The sequence below is a fragment of the Syngnathus typhle genome, linkage group LG7, assembly GCF_033458585.1.
Source record: "Syngnathus typhle isolate RoL2023-S1 ecotype Sweden linkage group LG7, RoL_Styp_1.0, whole genome shotgun sequence".
Taxonomy (NCBI): domain Eukaryota; kingdom Metazoa; phylum Chordata; class Actinopteri; order Syngnathiformes; family Syngnathidae; genus Syngnathus; species Syngnathus typhle.
The window spans coordinates 1,431,219-1,456,946 of NC_083744.1; the positions used below are offsets into that span (position 1 = coordinate 1,431,219).

Consider the following 25,728-nt stretch of genomic DNA (forward strand, 5'->3'; position numbering starts at 1 on the left):
AGTGCGCGAAATTTACCTAATTTATTGTCCTAAAATCTGGGGTGCGTATTATACATGGGTACAAAGAAAGAAAATTTTAAATTTTTATTTTTTTTATTTTTTTCTTTTTTCTTTTTTTTTTCTTTAAAGAAAGTCATGGTACAACAAAACCAACAACAGGACTGACCGACAAAGTCGTGGAACAAAAAGACAGGGTGACATTACCAAAGACAGGAACAGAATGACACGGTGAGCGAGGGGCAGACAGGACTTAGATACAAAACACGTTACATCGATTGAGGTGACACAGGAAGAGAGGGGCGACGCGAACAGAAACTATGGCAACCTAGACACATAGCAAAACTGGGGACGAGACATGACAAATCTCCCCCGAAATAAAACTCACCTTTCTTCTTGTTTGTTGTCAATCGCGCATCGCATTCAGCCATCCTGGCCAACACACTTAGTCAGTAAAATACATAATTGACGACACATCGTTTGATGCGATGGTGCAATCCTTGAGGGTGTGTTATTGTCAAATATTGTTTGTTTTTAATCTCCATCGCGGACCGGACGTCATACGGAGGCCGCCATTACAGATGCGCAGAACAGATGCGCAAGACACGTCAGCTATATTAAGAGCGAGAGTTGTTTTCTTCCTATTAGTTTCAATTCACAGTTTAATTAGCAGTTTCAATCAGCAAATAACAAAATGCGTATTACAGGTAAAATTTTATTTCACAACACTTTGCCTTGTTCCTTTGGTCTCTGCTGTTCATCCTAAAACACAAAGGCGCTCTTTAAGCAATGCGACAGTGAGCGCCCGGCGCGCTGCGGTTGCGCGACCGCACCAAATTAAGCTCCCTGCGCAGTGCGCACTGAGGTCCACTTAAATTTTAGAAAGTACATCAGGACTTTAAAAATATCTTCTAAATTTCAGCGACGGCTCTGTCACAATAATGCTACCAGCGCGGTGCAGTTGGGCGGTCGGCGGCGTGCTACGGTTGAGAGTTCTCTCTTGCGCTCTCTCTCTCGCTCTCTCTCGCTCTCGCACACACGCACACGCGCACACACGCAAACCGGATATCATACGGAGACCCCCATTACAGATGCGCAGAACGGATGCGCAAGACACGTCAGCTATATAAAGAGTGAGAGTTCAGTTCTCTACCTAAATCCGTATTACAGGTAATATTTTATTTCACAACACTTTGCCTTGTTCCTTTCGTCTCTGCTGTTCACTTCAAACACGCTCCATGCGACCGCAATGCTCTCGTATCAGACGCTTGCTCGATCACCTGCTCGTTTGCTGTCCCGTGAGCGCACGGAGCGCGGTGGTGCGTTTACGGGCAGTCGGAGAAATCAACGCCAACAAAAAAAATTACATCCAGCCTAGTTAAGACCATACCAAAGACTATAAAAATGGGACCCATTGCCTCCCTGCGTGTGTGACGATCATTGGGAAAAAAAAAAAAAAATTAAAAATTTTTTTAAAAAAAAATCATAAAAATTGGGTGCGTATTATACATGGGTACAAGCTTTTTTCCAGCATCAGCATGCCATTTTTAGGGGTGCGTACTATACATGGGGGCGCACTATACACGGAAAAAAACGGTAGGTCCATCAAATACAAAAAACTTTATATAATCCTTTGTCACGTTCCCTCTCTCTCTTTAGTTTAACGGACTTACTCCCGTATCACCTTCGTCATCATCTCTCCCAAAACAACAAAAAAAACGGCGGGAAAAGGAAAAAAGTAGAGTTCGCATTTCTGGTCACATGGGTTTTTTCCTACGTCATCATGTCTCCTTCAAAATAAAAGTGACTGTTCACACTTTTGTCATTTTATCAAATACAAAACGTTAATAAAATAATACATTTGTATTGTTTTAGTATTTTACATGCTTTTAATCTGTGTTGGTCTGTTCAGAAGATATTTACAATGTACTTTCTTTTGACTGTTTTTATTAACAGGCTCTTATTTTAAAAGGCTATGTTAACCTGGGTTACACCAGCGTCTGATACGAGAGCATTGCGGTCGTATGGAGCGTGTTTGAAGTGAACAGCAGAGACGAAAGGAACAAGGCAAAGTGTTGTGAAAAAAAATATTACCTGTAATACGCATTTTGTTATTTGCTGATTGAAACTGCTAATTAAACTGTGAATTGAAACTAATAGGAAGAAAACAACTCTCGCTCTTTATATAGCTGACGTGTCTTGCCCATCCGTTCTGTGCATCGGATCCATAGTGCGCATGCGCAGTCATACTGCCTCCGTATGACGTCCGGTCCGCGATGGAGATTAAAAAACAAACAATATTTGACAATAACACAGGTTTCTTTTCCTGTCTTTGGTAATGTCACCCTGTCTTTTTGTTCCACGTCTTTGTCGGTGAGTCCTGTTGTTGGTTTTGTTAGAGAGTTATGTTAGTTTACCAAGTCTGTGTTTTGAGTTCCTCCAATGAACCCTGGTCCAAGCTGCACTTGGTCGCCCTGGTCCTTTCCACACTCCATCCGTGACAAGATTTTCTTCAAAAATTGTTGTACCATGATTTACTTCAAAAAAATATATATAATAAAAAAAAAAAAATGTATAATGCGCACCCCAGATTTTAGGACAATAAATTAGTTAAATTTTGCGCATTATACATGGAAAAAAACGGTAAATGAAATGAAATCTAAACGGTCGTACAATCTCCCATCATTGGATTGTCCCTCAACATAGCTAATTTAAATCTGAAAAGCAGCGGAGAGACTTATGTATGTTTTTTTCACGTTATTGTGCATTTTATGGCTAATCCAACGTATATTCCGGAGTGATTTTTAGTCCGAAAAATACTGTACTGCGTCCTCCTAAATCAATTTAATAAATTATATTTATCATCTACATGTGTTTATGATACACATGTCAAGGGGGGAAATTCATCTTGCTTGCAGATGTTTTACAGTACATTTGATTGTTCCTTCGATTTATCAAGTTTAGTGCCTGGCAATGTCATCTTCTGTCAGCTCCTGCTTGTTGTTTGAGTATTGTCTGTAAGTTGCATCATAGATATCAGAAATACATATATGTACAAATTCAATGAACAAAACATATACCGTTTTTTTCCGTGTATAATGCGCCCCCATGTATAATACGCACCCTAAAAATGGCATGTTGATGCTGGAAAAAAGCCAGCTTTTCTTCAAAAATTGTTGTACCATGATTTACTTCAAAAGATATATATAATAAAAAAAATAAGTATAATGCGCACCCCAGATTTTAGGACAATAAATTAGTTAAATTTTGCGCATTATACATGGAAAAAACGGTAAATGAAATGAAATCTAAACGGTCGTACAATTGCCCATCATTGGATTGTCCCTCAACATAGCTAATCTAAATCTGAAAAGCAGCGGAGAGACTTATGTATGTTTTTTTCACGTTATTGTGCATTTTATGGCTAATCCAATGTATATTCCAGAGCGATTTTTAGTCCGAAAAATACTGTACTGCGTCCTCCTAAATCAATTTAATAAATTATATTTATCATCTACATGTGTTTATGATACACATGTCAAGGGGGGAAATTCATCTTGCTAGCAGATGTTTTACAGTACATTTGATTGTTCCTTCCATTTATCAAGTTTAGTGCCTGGCAATGTCATCTTCTGTCAGCTCCTGCTTGTTGTTTGAGTATTGTCTGTAAGTTGCATCATAGATATCAGAAATACATATATGTACAAATTCTACGAACAAAACATACCGTTTTTTTCCGTGTATAATGCGCCCCCATGTATAATACGCACCCTAGAAATGGCATGTTGATGCTGGAAAAAAGCCAGCTTTTCTTCAAAAATTGTTGTACCATGATTTACTTCAAAAAATATATATAATAAAAAAAAAATGTATAATGCGCACCCCAGATTTTAGGACAATAAATTAGTTAAATTTTGCGCATTATACATGGAAAAAAACGGTAAATGAAATGAAGTCTAAACGGTCGTACAATTGCCCATCATTGGATTGTCCCTCAACATAGCTAATTTAAATCTGAAAACAGTCAGATGATAAATGGGAATACACCTCGACTTTGCACGGATCTTCAACCGTTCCCTCGGGCTGTGTGAGGTTCCCTCGTGCTTCAAGAGCTCCACCATTGTACCGGCGGGCAAGAAGCCTGCCATCACAGGTTTGAATGATTACAGACCTGTCGCACTGACATCTGTGGTCATGAAATCCTTTGAGAGGTTGGTGGCGAACCACTTGAAGGACATTACGGGCCCCCTGCTCGACCCCATGCAGTTTGTCTACCGGGCAAACAGGTTGGTGGATGATGCGGTCAACATGGGACTGCACTACATCCTGCAACACCTTCCTGACCAACAGCATTGTGAGGCTGGGGACCATCACATCAGACACCCGGACCACCAACACTGGTGCCCCCCAGGGATGCGTCCTCTCCCCATTGCTCTTCTCTCTCTACACCAATGATTGCTCCTCAGGCGACTCTTCTGTGAAGCTCCTGAAGTATGCGGACGACACCACTCTCATCGGACTGATCCGGGACGGTGACGAGACTGCGTACAGACAGGAGGTGGGGCGGCTGGTCCATTGGTGCAGCCAAAACCACTTGGAGCTGAACCCGCTCAAAATCGTGGAGATGACAATGGACTTCAGGAGAGACCCTCACCACTTCCACCTCTCGCTATCCTCACTATTCCTTCCACTGACACCTTCAAGTTCCTGGGATCCACAATCTCTTGGGACCTGCAATGGACCGGCCACATAGACGCTGCCCGCAAGAAGGCCCAGCAGAGGCTGTTCTTTCTGAGAAAGCTCAGGAAGTACAACTTGCCACAGGAGGTGCTGAAGACCTTCTATACTGCCATCATCCAGTCTATCCGCTGCACCTCCATCACTGTCTGGTTTGGATCGGCCACCAAACAAGACAAGCACAGACTGGAACGGACAATCAGGACTGCAGAAAAGATAATCGGGACCAACCTCCCATCTATCCAAGACTTGTACCTGTCGAGGACCAGGAAACATGTAAGTAACATCTCTACAGACCCTTCTCACCCAGGTCACACTCTGTTCGAACTACTCCCCTCCGGACAGCGTTACAGAGTGCTGTACGCCAAAACCAGCAAACACAGCTTCTTCCCCCAGGCTGTCGCTCTGATGAACTCACACCACTCATAGAGTCTAAGTCATTACTATGCAATAACATCCTGCTCTCGACGTTTTATCTTTGAATTTTCTATATCAGGGGTGTCAAAGTCATTTCACATTGTGGGCCACATGCGGCCTCGGTAGATGTCAAGTGGGCCAGACTGTTAAAATTATACCATAGTCTGCTATAAATAACCAAAATATCATGTCTTTCCTTTTTTTTAGTGTAAAGAAGCACAAGAACATTAGGAAAATGTTGACATTTAATGAACATTCGTTTTACAAAACATTTCATGAAACACCTCAGATTTCCTTACACAAATGTCAAAATGTCTTTGGTTGTTGTGGTGTCCATCATTGGCGCCAACTCAAGAAACTCTTCAGTAACAGTCGATGTCAGTGCTTTCGTCAATTGCAACGGAAAATGCAATAAATGACTTGACTCTGTTTTAATTGGCTGTCTAAATCTGCTGATTCTCTCCGGTATAGTATACCTCGTCAGGCTAATATTAGCAAAAGCTTGTAGTTTCTCTGGACATACAACTTCAGCCGCGTTCATCATGCGTCGTTTAACAAAGTTACCATCGGAATACGGCTTTGATGCAAATGCTATTTCGCTGGCAATTACCGTATTTTCCGCACTATTCGGCTATAAAATAGAAGCTATACTGCAACAAACTGAGGTTGACTAGGGTTGCGGTATGCATCCACTAGCCAATAACCAACGAGCCCTCTGTAAACAATCGCGTTTCTCAAACGATCTCCTATAAAATGATCGGAACTGACTAAAGTTCGATCTAATGCATTGGTACTACTTACCTATGTTTCCCTTCCATATCGATCCGTAGATTTACTCGAAACATTAACAGAGCAGCCTATTTTGACATGAAATAGCCTGGCGCGTATAGCAGCTATCGTTATAGCATTAGCCATCCGCAATTTCCCATGAGCCTCAGCTCGCAATCTCCCATGAGCCTCAGCAAAGTGTAAACAACCGCGTTTCTCAAACGATCTCCTATAAAATGATCGGAACTGACTAAAGTTCGATCTAACGCATTGGTACTACTTAGCTATGTTTCCCTTCCATATCGATCCGTAGATTTACTCGAAACATTAACAGAGCAGCCTATTTTGACATGAAATAGCCTGGCGCGTATAGCAGCTATCGTTATACAATTAGCCATCCGCAATTTCCCATGAGCCTCAGCTCGCAATCTCCCATGAGCCTCAGCAAAGTGTAAACAATCGCGTTTCTCAAACAATCTCCTATAAAATGATCGGAACTGACTAAAGTTCGATCTAACACATTGGTACTGCTTACCTATGCTTCCCTTCCATATCAATCCGTAAATTTACTCGAAACATTAACGGAGCAGCCTATTTTGAAATGAAATAGCCTCGCGGGTACAACAGCTATTCGGTGACGCCCCCTGACTACAGTTGCCGTAATGTTGGGAAGCGATGCGACCTTGTAATTTACTAGTCGTACTAAAACGTACTGAAACATTTTGCCAGAGTACTGTGGACAACCAGTATGGATAAACAAATTCATCAATTGATCCATATATAAGGCGCTCTGCATTATAAGGCGCACTGTGTTTTTTTTCGTAAAATGTAAGTTTTTAGGTGCGCCTAATAGTGCGGAAAATACGGTAGTTTGCTGGCTTTTACCGCTGCTTCACTGACTTGTCGGCTCTGGATGAAAGTTGACTGCTGTTTCCTCAGACCCGCCTGCAATTCGTTGATCTTATCTCTTCTCACTTGTCCTTGCAAGCCGTCATATTTTTCGCTGTGAAGAGTCTCGTAGTGGCGTTGAATATTATATTCCTTCAATACTAAAACTTGTTTCAAACACACCAAGCACAAAGGTTTTCCATGCATTTCTATAAATAAATAGGACGTGGTCGATTTTTCATTGAAAATTCTACACTCCGTATCTACTTTTCTCCGTTTGGATAATGACATTTTGGTTATTGAGGGTGTAGGGGAGGGGTAGAGACCAGGGTAGAAACAACGTCGTAACAAGCAGCAATTGGTGCATTGCTACCGTCTGCTCTGTTGTGTCTGTCTTCTTTGATCAAAACAATGTTGTCTTCTACTCTGATCAAAACAGTGTGCCCCATAGCGGATAACCCATGAATTGCATATTATTAAAAATATTAATTCCGTGTCTTTTATGCATTTTTTCACTTTGAAATTATCCTGCGGGCCTGATCGAACGCGGGCCTGATCAAACCCCCTTGCGGGCTGGTTCCGGCCCGCGGCCGTATGTTTTACACCCCTGGCATATATTACGTGTACCATGTGTCCTCTCTGCATCCATTGCAGCCTGGTCATCCTGAAAGAGGGATCCTCCCAACTGTGGTCTCTTCTCAAGGTTTCTCATTTCCACTAGTACGAGTTTTGAGTTTTTCCTTGTCCTCCTGGGAGTTTAAGATCAAGGGATGTTTGAGAATAATTGTCAATTTTCACACATGTCCTGAATGTTGTTCGTCACCCAAATGTTGAACAGATGCTGAGATCTACCGGAGTCAAATATCCTGTTTGGCATGCTCTAACATGGCCAATAAACGTCTTGAATCTTGAATCTTTAAGAGAGAGCATTATCTTATAGTCTTACCTAAGAGGCACACAGTGGAAGAGCTCAATGTGTTCACCTGCCTTTTGTTGCCAAAGTACTATAACACATCCTTTGCTGGCCAAATTAGGAGCAGTATCATCAGCATCCAGTGCAATTATTTTCACTGGTGACGAAAAGCAGCAAATGTTTTCTTCGAGGCATAAGACATTCCTAAAATTAATTTGAAAAACAAAAAAGATAATACAAATTGGGGATGCACCAATACCGATATTGGTTTGGGGTATCGGGTTTGTACAGGTTTGTACTTGTACTCATGACACGGGAGCAGATACCAGCAACTGATACCACATTAGTTTTACGGCAGCGCCTCCTGGGTAGATCGCCATGGCGTTTTCCGGCAAAGGAACAGTTAAGCTAGCACACAACTCGAGCGAGTGAAGGAGTAATGTCAGCTGTGTAGAAGCATTTCAAAGTAAATGAGAGCGACAAAAGCAAAGCGGCCTGTAATATTTGCAAGGCAAAACTGTCTCGAAGTGGGTCCACAACAAATGCGTATAATACCAGCAACTTGATAAAACATTTGAAAACTCACCACGATGCAGAGTATAAAGCATTTTCCAGCAGAGGAGCTCAAAGAAAGCAACCAACTTTATAAGAGACTTTGCAGAAGTGAGATGTCTTCGGACAATCTACGAGCAATAAAATTCATTAGTTTGATTGCAGAGTATATCGCTCTTGACCATCAACCAGTCATGTGTGGATGATGTGGGCTTTAGGCGTCTTTTGAGTGAACACAAGCCACGGTATGAAATACCTTGCCACATTACAGACCGTGTTTTACCAAAGGTGCACGAGAATGTAAAAAGGCATCTAGTGCTAGCCCTGTGTCGCTGATCAGTTTGACAGCACAGTGGATTGACGATAATTTCACCCCACGAAGGTTCTACATGCAAGTCAGCTGTGCGGCTCTCACACAAGTCAGGCTATATTGACTGTATTTAACAATATGCTGCAAGTGTGGGCGATACCCAAAACTACAGTTCATGATTATGGCAATTACTGAAAGTGCCCTCCCAAGCCTCCCGTGTGTTGCACACACATTGCAACTCGTTGTGCATGAAGGTGTTTTGGCACAAAGAAGCGTGGCTGATGCTGACGCAGTGGCACAAAGAAACATTGGGCACTTTAAACACGCTGCGTTAGCCTATTTCCGCTTCAAAGAAATACAGATGCAGCTGAACCAACCCCTGAAACGGCTACAGCAGGATGTACAAACGAGATGTAAAAGCACGTTTGACATGCTTCAATCTTTGTATGAGCAGAGGGTTTTAGGGATTTACGGTGCTGAGTACGACCTACCAGACAGTTTTATATATATTTTATAATAAAGTGGGCTCTCGTGAAGAAGACTATTGCTGTTCTCGCCCCATTTCAGGAACTGACCAGAAAAGTTAGCTCCCACAATTCATTGGCCTCAGATGTCATTTCTGCCACAACTGTCCTCCAGGGGGCGCGGTGCGATACCAAGGGGTGCGCGTGTGACACCAGGGAACATGCTTTTCTTTTGGCTGTACTATAAAGGGTAATTAGACATCCACTGCAGTAGGTGGGAGTATTCACTCTACAGTGTAGAGCGCACGCAACATACGCACACACAGCACAGAGCAGGCAATAAAAAGTGCAGTGGGACTGTTAGGTTTTTACAGACAGAGTGAATAAATTTTAAGAGAAACGCACCAACGGACAGACCACAAGTGAGGCAGAATATTGAGTCGTAACTTGCGCAAGGAGTGCAGTACAGACAGCTTACAATGCCCAGCTACACTAAAGTCTGCCTGCACTCTTGCTCTTTTTATTTGGGGAGACCCTGCCTACAACATAGCAGAAACCGTTAAGGGAAAGGGGAAGCGCAAGGGTTTCTGCTTAGGTAAGAAACAAAAACGGTAAACGGTGCACTTGTAATATTACGAAATAGAAAGGAGCAAACAGAGTTCAGCAAGTTCAATGTGTTCAAGCGACCATCAGAGCAGGAACCAGGGGCGCGCTTAGCGCAAGATCTTGAGGGCGTGAAGTGTGGAGTCAGCTACTTGACGAAGAGTGACACATCGCGTCGCTGACACATTGCCGTTGCAGGGCGTTGTTTTCCCTGCAGCTGCGTCTCGCTGACCAGGACAGGGCCTCACACTTCTGCTTATGTGGCTTTCTGTGGTGAACATAAGAACAGCAAAGCAGAACAACGAACGCACGTACGCACTAATCTAACGGTCGATCATTTACTGTAATATGATAATATAGAAATAAAAAGAGAACGCGTGATAACGTAAACAAAAAGAGAACGCATGATAACATATATATACAATTTTCCAACAATTCCCCCCTGTTTATCATAAGTTCTCAGAGACCCTCAAATCACCCAAAGGCTACTTCAAAAGATTTTCAGCCGCAGGATCATACGTCATAAGAACAAATTTACACTCGGGAGGCGATTGAAGCCAATCAGACAACGTCGGACTCAGGAAAAAATTCGGATAGGTCCACAGCGAGGGCCTCATAAATGGAGCCATCGCTGGAGTGACACTCCAAGGATTCAGGGAGCTCAAAGTCGTCCCCAGGGAGCAACGGAAAAGTCTCAGCCGCCGGAGAGATAGCAGCTGCAATCAATCTATTAATTAGGGACCGGAGACACGGAATGCAACAACATCCACACAAGGCCAAAACAGCAGAAAAAACGGCGAGGGAGACAAGGACCGAGGAAACCAGGGTGCGGTACTTGCCGAACACATTCAGCCAGCTGTTCCAAGCCTCCGTGTTCACACCACTGTGGTCCTTCATCTTCCCATTCAAGGCCCTCAAGCCCTCAAGGGCCAGGGACAGGCTTCCGCCGGCTGCAGTGTTATTTGGGATAAAAGTGCAGCATTGCTCACCGAACATGGCGCAGACACCGCCCTCCTTTGCGAGTAGCATGTCAAGGGCCATCCGGTTCTGGAAAGCCATGAGGGAAGTCGCGGCCAGCTGGGAGTGGACCGCTCTGAAGCCCGCCTCGGTCCAATTTCCAAGCCTCTGCACGTTGTAGTGGATGTAATTGATCCTGTCAACATTTTTGTTAAGGGTGCACCACCAACAAATGGAGGATTCAAAACCAGCTGCTATCTGGTTCACCAGCTTATACTCATCCGGCACTCCTCTAGGAACTCCAATGGCATCTATATAGGTCGGATCTGCCACGCCTTGCCACTCGGCACTCCGCTTAGCCCTCGACCAAGATTGGGGCACAAAAGAATCAACAAAAATGTCTAGCTCATGAGGAGCCGCGGGCATTAACAAAACGGGAAGCAAAAGGGTCACCAAAGCGCAAGTTCCAGAGCTATTAAAAGGGAGACTATCATAAAGTTTGTCTGTGTTGCACCAAAACCAAATATCACTACGAGCGATTGGTGAAAAAAGGGTAGCGACATTGAACAGGGAAGTGCACATAGGAGCAGACAAAATGCCTAGGCTTGCGCCAGTACCGGGCAACTTGATGCACGTGAAATTACCTTTAGCAACATCAGTAGAAAAAAGGGGTTTGGACTTTGTCAAGGAGGAAACAGGATAGACCTTGTCCCAACTGGAGCAAGGATGAGTAGACGGAATGGAAAGGGTCAACATCACAAAAATTGCACACTCAGGAGCCACACTAGCGGGAATGATCTTCAAGAGGGGCCTTGGGGCCATACATACAAAGCAACTGGTGTTAGTCACATTAGCAGCTTGCTCGGCCATGAGGAGCCAATTGTTAGTCTGACCACTCATACCTGTGGAGGCCACAAAGTGACTGTCTGCATCGGTGAGGGCCACGCTCGTAACCACCACTCCAGATGCCTTGGAAAAGTCACTCAACACGGGACTGTCGGCGCCCCGCATGGTTTTGTCAACACAAATTACAATAGGAAACTGAGGATCCCTCCCAGAGGACCAAGCCCACAACTGAAAACCCCAACAGGAAGTATTGAACAAGGTAGTGTGGGGGGGTCGAATCGTGTCATCAGGGAGTGTAACGGTTAGAAGAAGACTGGAGCCTTGGTTCTTTAAAGTTATACGCTTAGCAAAAAACACAGCTTCTTCACTGGAGCCAGGAGGCCAATAACCTGGTACCTGCGAGGTGATAAGGGCGCTCCAATCAGAGATATCCGGATTGCCAGTCAAATACCACCAGTGCCCAGGCCATTTGTCACCCGTAGTGGGCTGGCCTTGTCGGGTACCTCTCAAACTCTTCAAGGGCACGGTGATAGTGGAAGTCGTGTTTGGGGCCACGGTGAACGCCAATGAATTTAGGTATGCGTTGGCTATGCGCCATGGTACGCAGGGAATACCGTCATGAACGAGAGCAGGCGTGCAGTAATTAGAAATGGACGAGATCTTACGCCTAATGGACGAGACCTCACGCCTATGTCTACTCGAGGTAACGTTGTTCCATGGACAATATCGGTAAACAAAGGAACCATTGCGACTGTGCCCAGAATCGTCATCCGCCAAACAATGTTTGTAATATTCTTCAAGAGAAAAATCATCAGGTACATTAGTAACAGTGGAAACTTCAGGTGGACTATCTGGAGACGCGTGTCTTACATAACCAGGGCCGAAGCGTATATAGTACGTTGCCCAAACTATAGCGAAACCTAAAATGACAAAAATCCAAATGAATGCTCCCCAAGATTTGCAACCATCCCGCACCTTCGCAAGACATTGTCCCAACGGCATTTTAACACCTAGTTTCAAATCTCCTCAGAGTCAACACCCTGAGCTTCGGGTTGGTGTCTTGGAAATCTTCCGCTGGCTTTCGTGTCAACCCTGGATCTTGGCACCAGAATCAGGCACTATTACCAGACTTTGCTCACCTTCCGTACTTAGGTTGGGTCTGCGGAGATCACCTTTTTACAGTGAGACAAATGAATCCACGTGTTGCGTTCGGCTATTTTTAAAGCGTTAGGTGTCGTGAGAAGGACTAAAAAGGGACCTTCCCACTTGGGCGAGTGCCAATTCTTCTTCTTGATGCTCCTGATCAAGACCCAGTCTCCCGGAACCACTTTGGGGTCTTCCTGCGGAGAGATGGGTTGATCAACAATGTTACTGGCCTGATTTTTAACATGTTCCAACATTTTTCTCATGTAGTCGGCCAAAGTGGCCTCCTCCGGTACGTCCCAAACATTTTTAAACTGAGGAAGCCTGTACGGTCTTCCAAAGATGGTTTCATAGGGAGTCAACCCAGTCGTACTTGTAACATTTATGTACATTTTTACTAAATCTAGACACTGAGTCCATGGTCGTTTAGTTTCCTCCATGCATTTTTTTAGTCTATTTTTTATAGTACCATTAAAACGCTCAACCAAGCCAGCTGACTCTGGATGGTAGGAACAATGGTTCTTTATATTTATGTGGAACAATCTCCCAATGTTTTGCACCACTTGATTAACAAAATGTTGACCATTGTCACTATAAATTTTTTCTGGAATGCCATATCTTGGAATAATGTCTTTGCACAATGCTTTAGCTACTGTTAGTGCGTCTGCATGTCTGGTGGGAAAAACTTCTATCCATTTAGAAAACGCATCAATGATGACCAAACAATATTCTTTACCTTCGCTCTTGTTTAATTGGATGTAATCCATATGTATTGTGTGAAATGGATACAATGGAGCCGGAAATTTTCCCCTCCGAGGTCGCAAGTTACCTTGTGGATTGTGTTTAGCACAAATCAAACATGCTCTGCAAAATTGTTGCGAAAAACCAGCAAACCCGTATGCTGTGTAAATGGACTCAATCTGTTTCACCATCCCCCCTGTCGAGACATGGGTGACCCCATGACTCGAAATAGCAGCCCACTTATACAAGTTCCGAGGCAAGACAGGCTTGCCCAGAGGTCACACAAAAAGGCCATTGTCATTTTTAATGGCGCCCCGTTTCTCCCAAGAAAGGCGCTCCTGGGAGGGGCTTTGAGATTGCATGTCAAGCAGCACGTCAGGAGAAACGTGAGACATGGAATCGCTATCAGTACAAGAAGAGAGGACATGGAGCACGCCTTCAGCGGCAGCCTTGGCAGACCTGTCAGCGAAGGCGTTACCCAAAGAAACAGGATCAGTCCTAGTAGTATGAGCAGCACATTTGCAGACCGCCACCTTGGAGGGCAGTTGGACAGCGTCCAAAAGTTGGGGAAGCAATGTCGAATGGGTGACGGGCTTGCCCGTAGATGTTACCATGCCACGGTTGCTCCATTGTTGAGCAAAAACGTGCACTGTGGCAAAAGCATACTGACTGTCAGTCCAAATGGTGACAGGCTTGTTCGCGAAAAGAATGCAAGCTTCTGTGAGAGCAATGAGTTCAGCGGCCTGCGCAGACATATGGGAAGGCAGTTTCACAGCTTTCAAAACCTCGTCAGCTGTAACGACAGCGTAACCAGAGAGGGTCACACCAAGATCATTTTTCTTTGAAGATCCATCAACAAAAACCACGTGACCATCAGACAAGGGTGTGTCCTCTAGATCGGGTCGAGCCTTGGCCACTTGTTGAGCCGCCTCGACACAATCATGGAATTCACCGTCATCCGGAAGAGGAATGAGAGTAGCAGGATTGAGTGTCGTGCACCTTTCAACCGTCAGGTGCGGTTGGGAAAGCAAAGTAGCCATGCACGACAGGTGACGTGCAGGCGACAAAAAGGTCATGTTCGTTTGTAGCAAAAGAGCTGACACTGCATGTGGAACTTTCAGCGTCAAAGGATGAAACAACACAACGCTGGCGCTGCTTTCTACAGCCATGGAGGCCGCCACCACGGCCCTCACGCATGGTGGGAGAGCGCAAGCAACACTATCCAATTTAGAAGAATAAAAGGCAATAGGGCGAAGTTTCAAGCCGTGCGATTGCATCAAAACAGAGGTCATATAATGACCTTTGCAATCAACAGTTTGGACAAACGGTTTGTCATAATTGGGCAAAGCTAGAGTGGAGCTAGAGACTAATGCCTGCTTGATCAACACAAATGCATCCTCCGCCTCAGGAGTCCATTTCAGTGGAGTGGACATCGAGATGTCCTCAACATACATTAATTTAGACAGAGGAGCGACAATTTGGGCATAATCAGGCACCCAGCTCCTGCAATAACCAGCAAGACCCAGAAAAGACATCATTTGTTTTTTAGTGAGTGGTTTAGGGGCCTGCAAAATGGAAACTTTCCTGCTCTCAATTATAGTTCGACCTTGGGAACTAAGATTGTGTCCTAAATATTTAATTTCCTCGGACCACAGTTGGAGCTTGTTTTTGCTGACCTTGTGGCCTTCCTTCGCCAGGTGATGTAACACTGCAAGTGTGTCCGTCTGACAAGAATCAAAATCAGGAGAAGCAATCAAAATGTCATCAACATAGAGCAAAATCTGACTTCCCTTTGGTGGGACAAATTTTGCCATGCTGGCCGCCATCACCTGCGAATAGATAGTTGGGCTTTCGCAGTACCCTTGGGGCAGTCTGGTAAAGGTGTACCTCGAGCCAGCATAAGTAAATGCAAACCAAAACTGGCTTTCTTCAGCAACAGGAACAGAGAAGAAAGCGTTGCTAATATCAATTACCGAGAACATTTTTGCATCAGGCGTTAATGAATTCAACAAGGTATGTGGGTCAGGGACACAAGGTGCCCTCTGAATGACGGCACTGTTCACTGCTTGCAAATCTTGCACCATTCTCCACCCGACAGAAGGAGGCGCTTTCTTTACAGGAAAAATCGGAGTATTGCAAGGAGAATCAGGACAGAGAATAATGACTCCAGCTTTTAGTAAATCCGAAATAACAGGTGCGATGCCTTGCAGGGCATCGGGTTTCAATGGATACTGTCGCACACAAGGGCGGTACTCAGTCTTAGGCCTAATGACAACAGGAAGTGCACCTTTCACTAACCCAACGTCAGAGGGCCCTGTTGACCAAAGTTCATTTGGGACCTCAGCGAGGACCCGCTCATCATCTGATGACAACACAAAATGTCAAGCCGAGGGTGCTTTCCCAGAACAAGATCTAGCGTGCACACCACAAGTTAAAGAGAGGATCATGTTCATGTTGCATTTGAAAAGCTTGGTAGAAGGACTGTAAAAAGAATCAGGACCATCGCTAGTCCAGTCAAAGGCAGCCAATGCGTCCTTGGCCATGAATCCCAAGCTTTGCCAAGTGGAAGAAAAAGGTCGAAACAAGGAAACATGGAGCGGGGTGGTTGTCTTGTGTAAGTCTTCGACTTCAGAGGGAGCCGGCCGCATGACTACACAAGCGCGGCTTTCACCATCATGCAGGAGGAAAGCTGACCTCAAGGTGATCGGTGTAACAGCCCTAAGCATGGTTTCGTAGTTGTGGTCAGGACCGGGCGTGTCCTTATGCCACAAGGTCACGTGCAGGTCGGTCAGTTCCATCGCCTGCTCAGGGCATCGCAAAAAGCCTTCAGCCTGCGTCAAGAGAGAGGATCCAAATTGCCTCACCTCAGCGTCAACTAAATCCAATGAATAAAAATAGTAACAATGAAATTGACCAAATATTTGTAATTGATGACGCCTTTTGACAACGATTTTGTCATCAAGAGATACTAGAGAAAGACCAAGAGCAGTGAGAGCATCTCTTCCAAGCAAGTTAACAGGGCAATTTGGCATCAGCAAGACAGGAATGCAACAACTTCCTCCTTCAGGGTCCCGTATCCAGACTGGATGAGACTGAGGAACTGGAGTTGTCATTCCATTTGCTGCTCTCACCCAAAAGGACCTCCCGCCTTCTCGCACATCCGCAGGAATGTCGCGACAAGTAGTGATGCACGCTCCTGAATCACACAAAAAGGTTATGGGAGTACCATTCACAAACAAAGTTATCACAGGTTTCTCTACATTGTTCATCAACAAGTCCTGAATGTTCAAATCTGCATCAATAGGGGGAGCTGTTGTCAAAACAGCTCCTTCAGTTTCTTGCCGACTGTCGGTTAGTCATAAGGGAGGGTCAGCCTGGCCCTTATGAGGGTCCGGGCAATATTTTGCTATGTGGCCCTCTTTGCCACACGCCCAGCAGACAGGAGGCTGAGTGCTAGGTTGTTTTGGTTGACCAAGGCCGGGCAGGCCTGTCGGGCCATAACCGAGAGCACCATGCCGATAGCCTCCTCTGCCCTTACCGCGGAAGTTTCCATGACCATGCTTCTTCTGGTAAGGTTCAAAGGTTTTGTTTTGATAAAATGCATCATGTGAGTTGTTATTTGCAAAAAAGATGGTAGCCACTTTCCCTTTTTCTTTTCCCTTTTTTAAATTAACAATTTTCTCAGCATGCATGGCATGATCAATAAATTGTGGCAGTGTGGAAGTAGGGAAAGTGATCATGTGTTTCGTAACCCAGTTTTGGATTGCTGGTCGTGAATTTGCATGTAAGGCATTTTTGAGTTGTTGGTTGTAAACCTCAGTTCCAGGTTCCAAGCCACTATTGGCTTTGAACACTTTTTCCAATCTGTGTCTATAATCTTCGAAAGACTCATCCTCTTTTTGTTTGGTCCGGCCAATATCTGTATAATTTGCTCTACGTTGAAATTTAGTTTTTATCCTGCCCAAGAGTTGTTCAATTTGATCTCTCAATGGCAGCCCATTATATTCTAATGGGCGGCCATTTTCATCAAAAGGATCCCAATTGCCCTTGACACTGGCCCAATTCTTGGTCAAGGTTGCCATAAAAACTTGTTGCACCTCATCTCCTCTTAAATTATAAGAAGCAATGAGTTGCATCATGTCAGTACAATATTGCTCAACATCTTCAGATGGCAATGCTATTCCCTCAGTGGCTGATTTTACATCAGCTTGTGTCCACGTTCTGTAGACTAAAATAGTGGGCCTTCCATCATCATGAGGGTTTGCCACTTGAATCATTGGGTAGGCTTCGGTTATTCCTGCGCCCATGTAGTTCGGGTCGCAGCCCACCACGGGAGCCGAGGGAGCTTCCGTTTTTACGCGGCTCCGCGTAATCATGGCGTGAGCAAAATCACTATATTTAGGAGGGTCGTCCGCGCTAGGCAATTGTGGGTACAGTTGCCTGCGCTCCGCAACACCTCCTCTAACAATTTGTTCATCTTTTTCATCTGAATCCACCCCCTCCTCGGGCACGGCTCTCAAGCGAGGCCGCGCTGCTGAAGTTTCATTATCTTCTTGTCTATGTAATAACAGGCTCTCTTTGGAGACGGATTTTTCTTCGCTCTCTTTGTTCTTCAATTTTTCTTTTATTTGTCCACATTTTCTTTTTTCTGCTTCCAATTCCCATTTCACTATTAAATGATACCCATCTTTATTCTTTTTATTTGCACCATGTTTGGCAATAATCGATTGTTTGAGTTTGTTTAATGAGTTCGCACTCAATTGACCATCGAAGTCATAATTTGTTATCCATTTATCGAGATATTTCACATTTTTAGGGTCGACCCATTCCATTAATTTCCAATCTTTGCATTTTAATTTATCTCGGGGTAAAGGGTTTCGTTTGCTGTTTAAATTTCCCATGGTTTTTTATTTTCTAAATTTCGGAGTTGGCTGTTCGAACGGCACCTACAGTGTCCTAAGGCCAACTTTATTCACAGGACAGTGGTTAAATATTCGATGTGGAGTAAGTCTCCTTTCACCTTCCTCGCAGGGAAGCGGAGAGTTGTCAGCCTCTGCACCTCACACAAAGCCACTGTTTACAATCCTGTGTTTTTATATAGAGGAGAGCTCAAATGAGATCACTCTCAGTCAAACCGTACACAAACACACCACGCGCGTTTTTCACCACTTTTAGGAATAACAGAGGAGTCCGCACCTCCTTGCGGAATTTAACTAACAATTAATCGCTAGGTTTAACTAACAATTAGTTAGGGGGCTCCGCACCGCCCCGCGGAATTTAACTGTTCCTATTTTACTTGACAGGGTCTAGAATTCCCAAGGTTTTAGTGACTTCTCGTCACTTTTTCACTTTAAGTGACCTCTTGTCACCGCTCATTCATTCCTTTTAGTAGAATCAATATTCCTACTCACAGTCCGCTGGTTCTTTTCCTCGGGTGATTTCGGCAGTCCTCCCGGCGTCCAGCCGAACCGCTCGAGGCAGTCCCGTCAAAGGGCTTTTGTTTACCTTGGCCAAGGATTTTTCCTGCGTCGAGGAGTCCCGCCGGAGCCGCAAGGACATATAGAGATCCCGGACGAGCCCCCAATTTCTGTTAGGTTTTTACAGACAGAGTGAATAAATTTTAAGAGAAACGCACCAACGGACAGACCACAAGTGAGGCAGAATATTGAGTCGTAACTTGCGCAAGGAGTGCAGTACAGACAGCTTACAATGCCCAGCTACACTAAAGTCTGCCTGCACTCTTGCTCTTTTTATTTGGGGAGACCCTGCCTACAACATAGCAGAAACCGTTAAGGGAAAGGGGAAGCGCAAGGGTTTCTGCTTAGGTAAGAAACAAAAACGGTAAACGGTGCACTTGTAATATTACGAAATAGAAAGGAGCAAACAGAGTTCAGCAAGTTCAATGTGTTCAAGCGACCATCAGAGCAGGAACCAGGGGCGCGCTTAGCGCAAGATCTTGAGGGCGTGAAGTGTGGAGTCAGCTACTTGACGAAGAGTGACACATCGCGTCGCTGACACATTGCCGTTGCAGGGCGTTGTTTTCCCTGCAGCTGCGTCTCGCTGACCAGGACAGGGCCTCACACTTCTGCTTATGTGGCTTTCTGTGGTGAACATAAGAACAGCAAAGCAGAACAACGAACGCACGTACGCACTAATCTAACGGTCGATCATTTACTGTAATATGATAATATAGAAATAAAAAGAGAACGCGTGATAACGTAAACAAAAAGAGAACGCATGATAACATATATATACAATTTTCCAACAGGGACACCATGGAAAAATATTGAAAAGAGTTGAAAAGAACGGCGGAGAGAGACAGAGATAAGCGAATTGAGAGTTACATGAAAGCTAAGACAGGGAAATACGACGACGCGTACGTAGCGCTCGGCTTCAATGTGACTACGATGGGAGACGAGGAAAGACCGGTGTGTTTACTGTGCCTTACAATGTTGGCAGTGGACAGTATGAAGCCAAATAAATAAAGGTGACACTGCACCCCAATCCAGCTGATAAGATGCCAAAGGGTTTTTCAACGAAAACGGGCAGAATATTGTGAACAATCATCCCACTTTGTGAATGCTACTTAAGTCAATCAGCAAGCACTGTATGCATCATACAAAGCAGCGTACCAAATTGCTCAGTGAAAAAAACAAAACACACACCATTGCAGAAGAGCTGATACTACCTGCAGCCGTGGATATGGTCTCCATCATGTTGCCTCATTTTGATTAAAAAAACTGCACAAATTGTTTTATTCATTTTTTATTTTGTAGGTTAAAACATTTTATGTATTGTGCTCCTGAGATAATGTTGCTGATTACTTTGAAATTAATATTATTTATGGCTGTTGTTTAATTTACCGATTTTTTTCCCATGTATAATGCGCAAAATTTAACTAATTTATTGTCCTAAAATCTTGGGTGCGTATTGTACATGGGTACAACAATTTTTGAAGAAAATCTCCCTCGAAATAAAACTTGAAATCACCTTTCTTCTTGCTTGTTGTCAATCGCGCATCGCATTCAGCCATCCTGCCCAACACAGTCAGTAAAATTCATAATTGACGACACATCGTTTTATGCGATGATGCAATCCTTGATGGTGTGTTATTGTCAAATATTGTTTGTTTTTTAATCTCCATCGCAGACCGGATATCATACGGAGGCCGCCATGACAGTATGCACAGAACGGATGCGCAAGACACGTCAATCGCGCATCGCATTCAGCCATCCTGCCCAACACACTTAGTAAAGTTCATAATTGACGACACATCGTTTGATGCGATGGTGCAATCCTTGATGGTGTGTTATTGTCAAATATTGTTTGTTTTTTAATCTCCATCGCAGACTGGATGTCATACGGAGGCAGTATCACTGCGCATGCACACTATGGATCCGATGCGCAGAACGGATGCGCAAGACACGTGAGCTATTTAATGAGCGAGAGTTCAGTTTAATTAGCAGTTTCATCAAAATGGTTTAGAGAGCAAGTAATACTATAGCATTTCGAAAGAAAGTCATTGAAGTGGCAGAAGAATTAGGCAATAGGGCAGCTGCGCACCAATTTGATGTCAATGAATCAAACAAAGTCAAAAGTCAAAGTCAAACTAAGCCTTATTGTCAATCTCTTCACATGTCAAGACACACAAAGAAACCAAAATTACGTTTTCTCTATCCCACGGTGACGAGACATATTACACGATAGAAATACAAGTAAACGACACAATATAAAAACAAGAAGGCACAAACAATAAGTAATAAGAATGATGAATAAATAATAAATAAACAGATAACCCAATAAATAAGAGGCGCAAAACAGAGCCAGTGTGCACACAGCAGACAGTAAGCGTAGCGCAAAAGTACAGGACGCTACGCAGAAAGGGGAAGCGAGTTCAGGATCCTAACAGCCTGGAGTATGAAGCTGTTGTTGAGTCTGGTGGTGCGGGAGCGCAAGCTCCTATACCTCTTCCCAGAGGGCAGAAGCTCAAACAAAGAGTGAGCGGGGTGACTCACATCACTCACAATCGTGGTCGCCTGGCGGGTGAGATGGGAGATGTAAATGTCTTTCAAGGAGGGGAGTGAAGCATCAATAATCTTACCAGCCGTGTTCACTATGCGCTGCAGGGCCTTCAAGTTGTAGTCAGTGCAGCCGCCACCCCAAACGGCAATACAGCTGGAGAGGAGGCTCTCAATGGTGCCACGGTAAAATGTAGTCATGATGGCCGGAGGAGCGCTCGCTCGCCTGAGTTTCCGCAGGAAGTACAGGCGGTGGGCCTTCTTCGCCAGTGATGACTCTGGAGGAAGAAAAAAAAATAATTTGATGAGGTGAAGGCTTCAGCAAGAGCACCTGGAAGAGGAAAGAAAGCACAGTATCCAGATGTTGAGGAACAATTAGTGGAGTTCATTAGGGAGAGAAGAGCTGGTGGAATAGCCATCAGCACTCTTGAGATTAGAATTTTGGCGATGAAACGGATAAAGAGAGACCACCCAGATTCAAACTTCAGAGCCTCTCCAAAGTGGTGCTACTTATTCATGAGGCGCAATGACATTTCAATTAAGAGGAGGACTTCAGTGGCGCAAAAATTACCACAGGACTATGAGGATAAGATGTTGAAGTTTCAGAAATATGTACGTGATTGGATTAAGAAAGGATTATGACTACGAGGTAAAGGAAATTGCTAATGCTGATCAGACACCACTCACGTTTGATTTACCGGCAAATCGCACCATGGCCTTCAAAGGATCAGACACTGTAACAATTAAATCGTCTGGGAACGAAAAGAACAGGTTCCCGGTTATGCTAGGGGCATATGGGGATGGGAAGAAAATCCGGCCCTATATAACATTCAAAAGAAAAACCCTCCCTAAGAACATAGTGTGGCCTTCTGGTGTGATTGTCAGGTGCCAGAGCAAAGGATGGATGGAGGCACTGACTAAAGACTGGCTGAAGACTGTCTGGTGCGCAAATCCATCCATCAAAAGAAGAATGCTTGTGTTTGATGCCTTCCGCTGCCACAGGATGCCAGTCATCAAGGACATCTTGAAAGAAAACAGGACGGATCTCGTGATAATTCCCGGTGGTATGACATCGCTTGCAGGTGATGGACGTCTCCTGCAACAAACCTTTCAAGACATCCATGCGGCGGCGATGGACTGAGTGGATGGCGAGTGGGCATCACCAGTTCACAGCAGGAGGTAATTTAAAGAAGGTGGACCTCCTGGCCATAGCCACTTGGATTAAGGAAGCGTGGGAAGAGCTTGATACCAACATCATCAAGGGATTCAAAAAGTGCTGCCTCACAAACAAAATAGATGGCACTGAAGATGACATTCTGTGGGAGGATCTGGTTGGACCGCGTGCTATGGAAGTAGAGGAGGAGGAGGAAGATGAGGATTACTGGATGAGGAGATGTACGCTGATGATCAGAATCAGCTGCAAGCTTTGCAAAACCTCTTCAAAGAGTCAGATTCAGACTCTGACGATTCGTTCAATAGATGTTAGAGCAGGGGTCACCAACTCCGGTCCTCAAGGGCGCCAATCCAGCCTGTTTTAGGTGCAGCCCTACAACAACACACCTGATTCAAATGATCAGCTAATCAGCAAGCTCTATTAAGGCTGATAGCGATCCTGATTAATTGAATCCGGTGAAAACAGGCTGGATTGGCGCCCTTGAGGACAGGAGTTGGTGACCCCTGTGTTACATTATTGTTCTCTTCTTGTCATGTTGTGACAGAATGTGGGTTGAATAAATACCGAAAGAACAATAGTGTGTTTGTACTGTGCTCTGGTCATTTCGCCAAAGAAGGGATAATAGTCCTCTTCTCTTCTTGACTGACAATGAAGCAAATAACAAAATGTGTATTACAGGTAATGTTTTATTTCACAACACTTTGCCTTGTTCCTTTCCTCTCTGCTGTTCGCTTCAAACACGCTCCATACGAACACAATGGTCTCATATCAGAAGCTTGCGCGATCACCTGCTCGTTTGCTGTCACAATGTACCCTGCACAAATCCGAAACATTTCTCCGCTATCGAGTTTGCTAGCGCATGCGCAGTGATACTGACCGGCAGAATAACATCCGGTTGTTCCCAAAGATGATTTTTTTTCTGAAAAAAAATTACGTTTACGGACTTAAGTAGGAGTCAAAATTTGGGTGCGTATTATACATGGGTACAGGCTTTTTTCCAGCATCGACATGCCATTTTTAGGGTGCGTATTATACATGGGGGCGCATTATACATGGAAATGTTTATTATTATTCTATTGTATTTTTTCAGCATAAAATGGCAGTTGGTCAAGAATGTTTATAGTTTGAATAATTATAATCTATTTTTTAATTTCAGACAAAGTGATGCACTTTGAATCTGTTCTGTTACAGACTAAAAAATTGTATTAATGTTATTCTTTATTTTAAACTGATCTTTCTTTTTTATTTATTTTTTGTTTTTTTCCTTATTGTTAATAACATGGGGGGGATGCAAAATGTTTTCTTCTCCCTGGGGGGGGGGCATCACAGAAAATAATTGAGAACCACTGTGTTAACCAGAGAGGCAGAAGAGGACCATGACATCAAAACTATAAAGGGGACCTTGACTGCAGCTGTTAGGAGGCAATTTACTGACGCACAGAGAAATCCTCTGTACAGCATCTCAAATTTGCTTGAACCGAGGTAATGTTTGTCATATGTTTTGATACTTTGTGTATTGTAATCATTTTTTACTCAAATGTAATTATTAATCAATAATCATGGCATGTTTTCCACCAATATAGTAACAGTCCCAATTAGTACATTGTAATAAGTAAATTCTACTCATATTGCTTATATTACTGCAGTTGAGTTGGAGACCTACATGGGAGAAGCTACAAGTTCTCGAGAAGAAAATCCATTGCAGTAGTGGGCAGTCAATAAAATGCGTTAACCTACTTTGGTCAGAATGTCACAAAAGTTTCTTTCAGCACCTTCTAGCAGTGTGGATAGCGAAAGTGTCACACATTGTAGATGAAAAACAAAACAGATCAACTGTGGATACTGCAGAAATTCTGCTTTTTTTGAAAAAGAACCTTCCACTTACATTTTCCAAGTAGGCATTGTAGTAGCTAACAGAAATTATTGAACAAACAAGGTCATGCAGTTCTCAAACTTAAGTTGATGTCATTTTTTTATAAACGTTTTTTTGCTGGTTATCTTCAACGAAAAGATGTAAGTTATTTATGTCGAAGAGGTGTTCTTAATATATTTTTATACTTTTTGAAGTATTTGAAAGTAATGAAAAGTAAGCCATTTTATGTTGACTGTTAAACAACTGTTAAAAAGGTTTTCAACTGTAACTTTTGCTGCTTGTCGAAATGGAAAATAAAAATAACATTTAAGTAGGGTTGATATATTTTTTGTATTTTCGACAATGCAACTCATACTCATATCGGTACTTTAATCAAAGTATGGGCATGGGCATTGGGTATGTACATTCTCGACCTCCACGTGTCCACTGGTGCACTGGTCTTCCTCTCAGTAAGATGAAGCTGTACACAATGATGCATTCTTTTGTACCAACATCTGTGTCTTTGTCGATCAGAATTGCCATATACGTCACCATTCTTCAGATGAGCGTGTATGTTTTGAATCATAAGCAGATCCTTTCTTCACACTTTGGTAGAGGTTAACCTTGGTCTGATTAGTTCATAAAGCTTTGTACCAAAACCTTTGTGGCCCATCTATGTACTTATTTGAAAAGTCCAATCTTCTCTTTGCTGATGACTGGTTTCCATCTTGTCGTATGGCCTGTATATATTATTCTCTCAAAGTCTTCGAACAGTGGCTTGTGTTACTTTCACCTAAGCCCTGTGGAGGTGTTGTCGATGACTGTTGTCTGGGTCTTTGTTCACAGCTTTTACAATGTTACCATCTTCAATTACTGTTGATACCCTTGACTGACATGTTCAATGTCGGTTGCTGAGTACACCAGTAGTTTCTGTCTTTTTCAGGATATTCCAAATTGTCGTATTGGCTATGCCCAATGTTTGTACATTAGCTCTGATCGTGTTCCCTCTCTCAGATTCAAAATGGTTTCATTCTCTCCCATACCTCTCCAGTTTTCATGTTTGCTTAAAAGCTGATGCAGTTTTCACAGGTGAAATCTAGAGACAAAAAGCACTATCTAATGCTTGACCAATCAGTAAATGCAAAAGGCAAAGCCTGACCAACTAACCAATTAGAAACACCCATCAATCACGTGTTCCAGTACTTTTGGACTCTTGTGTCTTTTTAAAACGAAGATGCTCTGTCTTGAGTTGTATAACACATCTAGTGTTATACATAAAAAATCATAACATTTATAAAAAAGTACCCCTGCCTCCAATACATTCAATCATAGTACCGTATTGGTCCAA

At 43.6% G+C, this 25,728-nt stretch overlaps 1 protein-coding gene across 12 annotated transcripts in view; it reads left to right on the forward strand.

The window, feature by feature from the left end:
* Positions 1-25,728, forward strand: part of znf276 (zinc finger protein 276) — a 130,216-nt gene that overhangs the window by 44,798 nt on the left and 59,690 nt on the right. For 10 of the 12 annotated variants that reach the window (XM_061283788.1, XM_061283786.1, XM_061283787.1 and 7 more), the window contains one exon: positions 23,888-24,010. The exons of the other annotated variants lie outside the window; for them this stretch is intronic. In XM_061283788.1, coding sequence (XP_061139772.1) covers positions 23,888-24,010 — 123 coding nt within the window. The remainder of the gene's footprint in view (positions 1-23,887; positions 24,011-25,728) is intronic. 12 annotated transcript variants of the gene reach the window in all.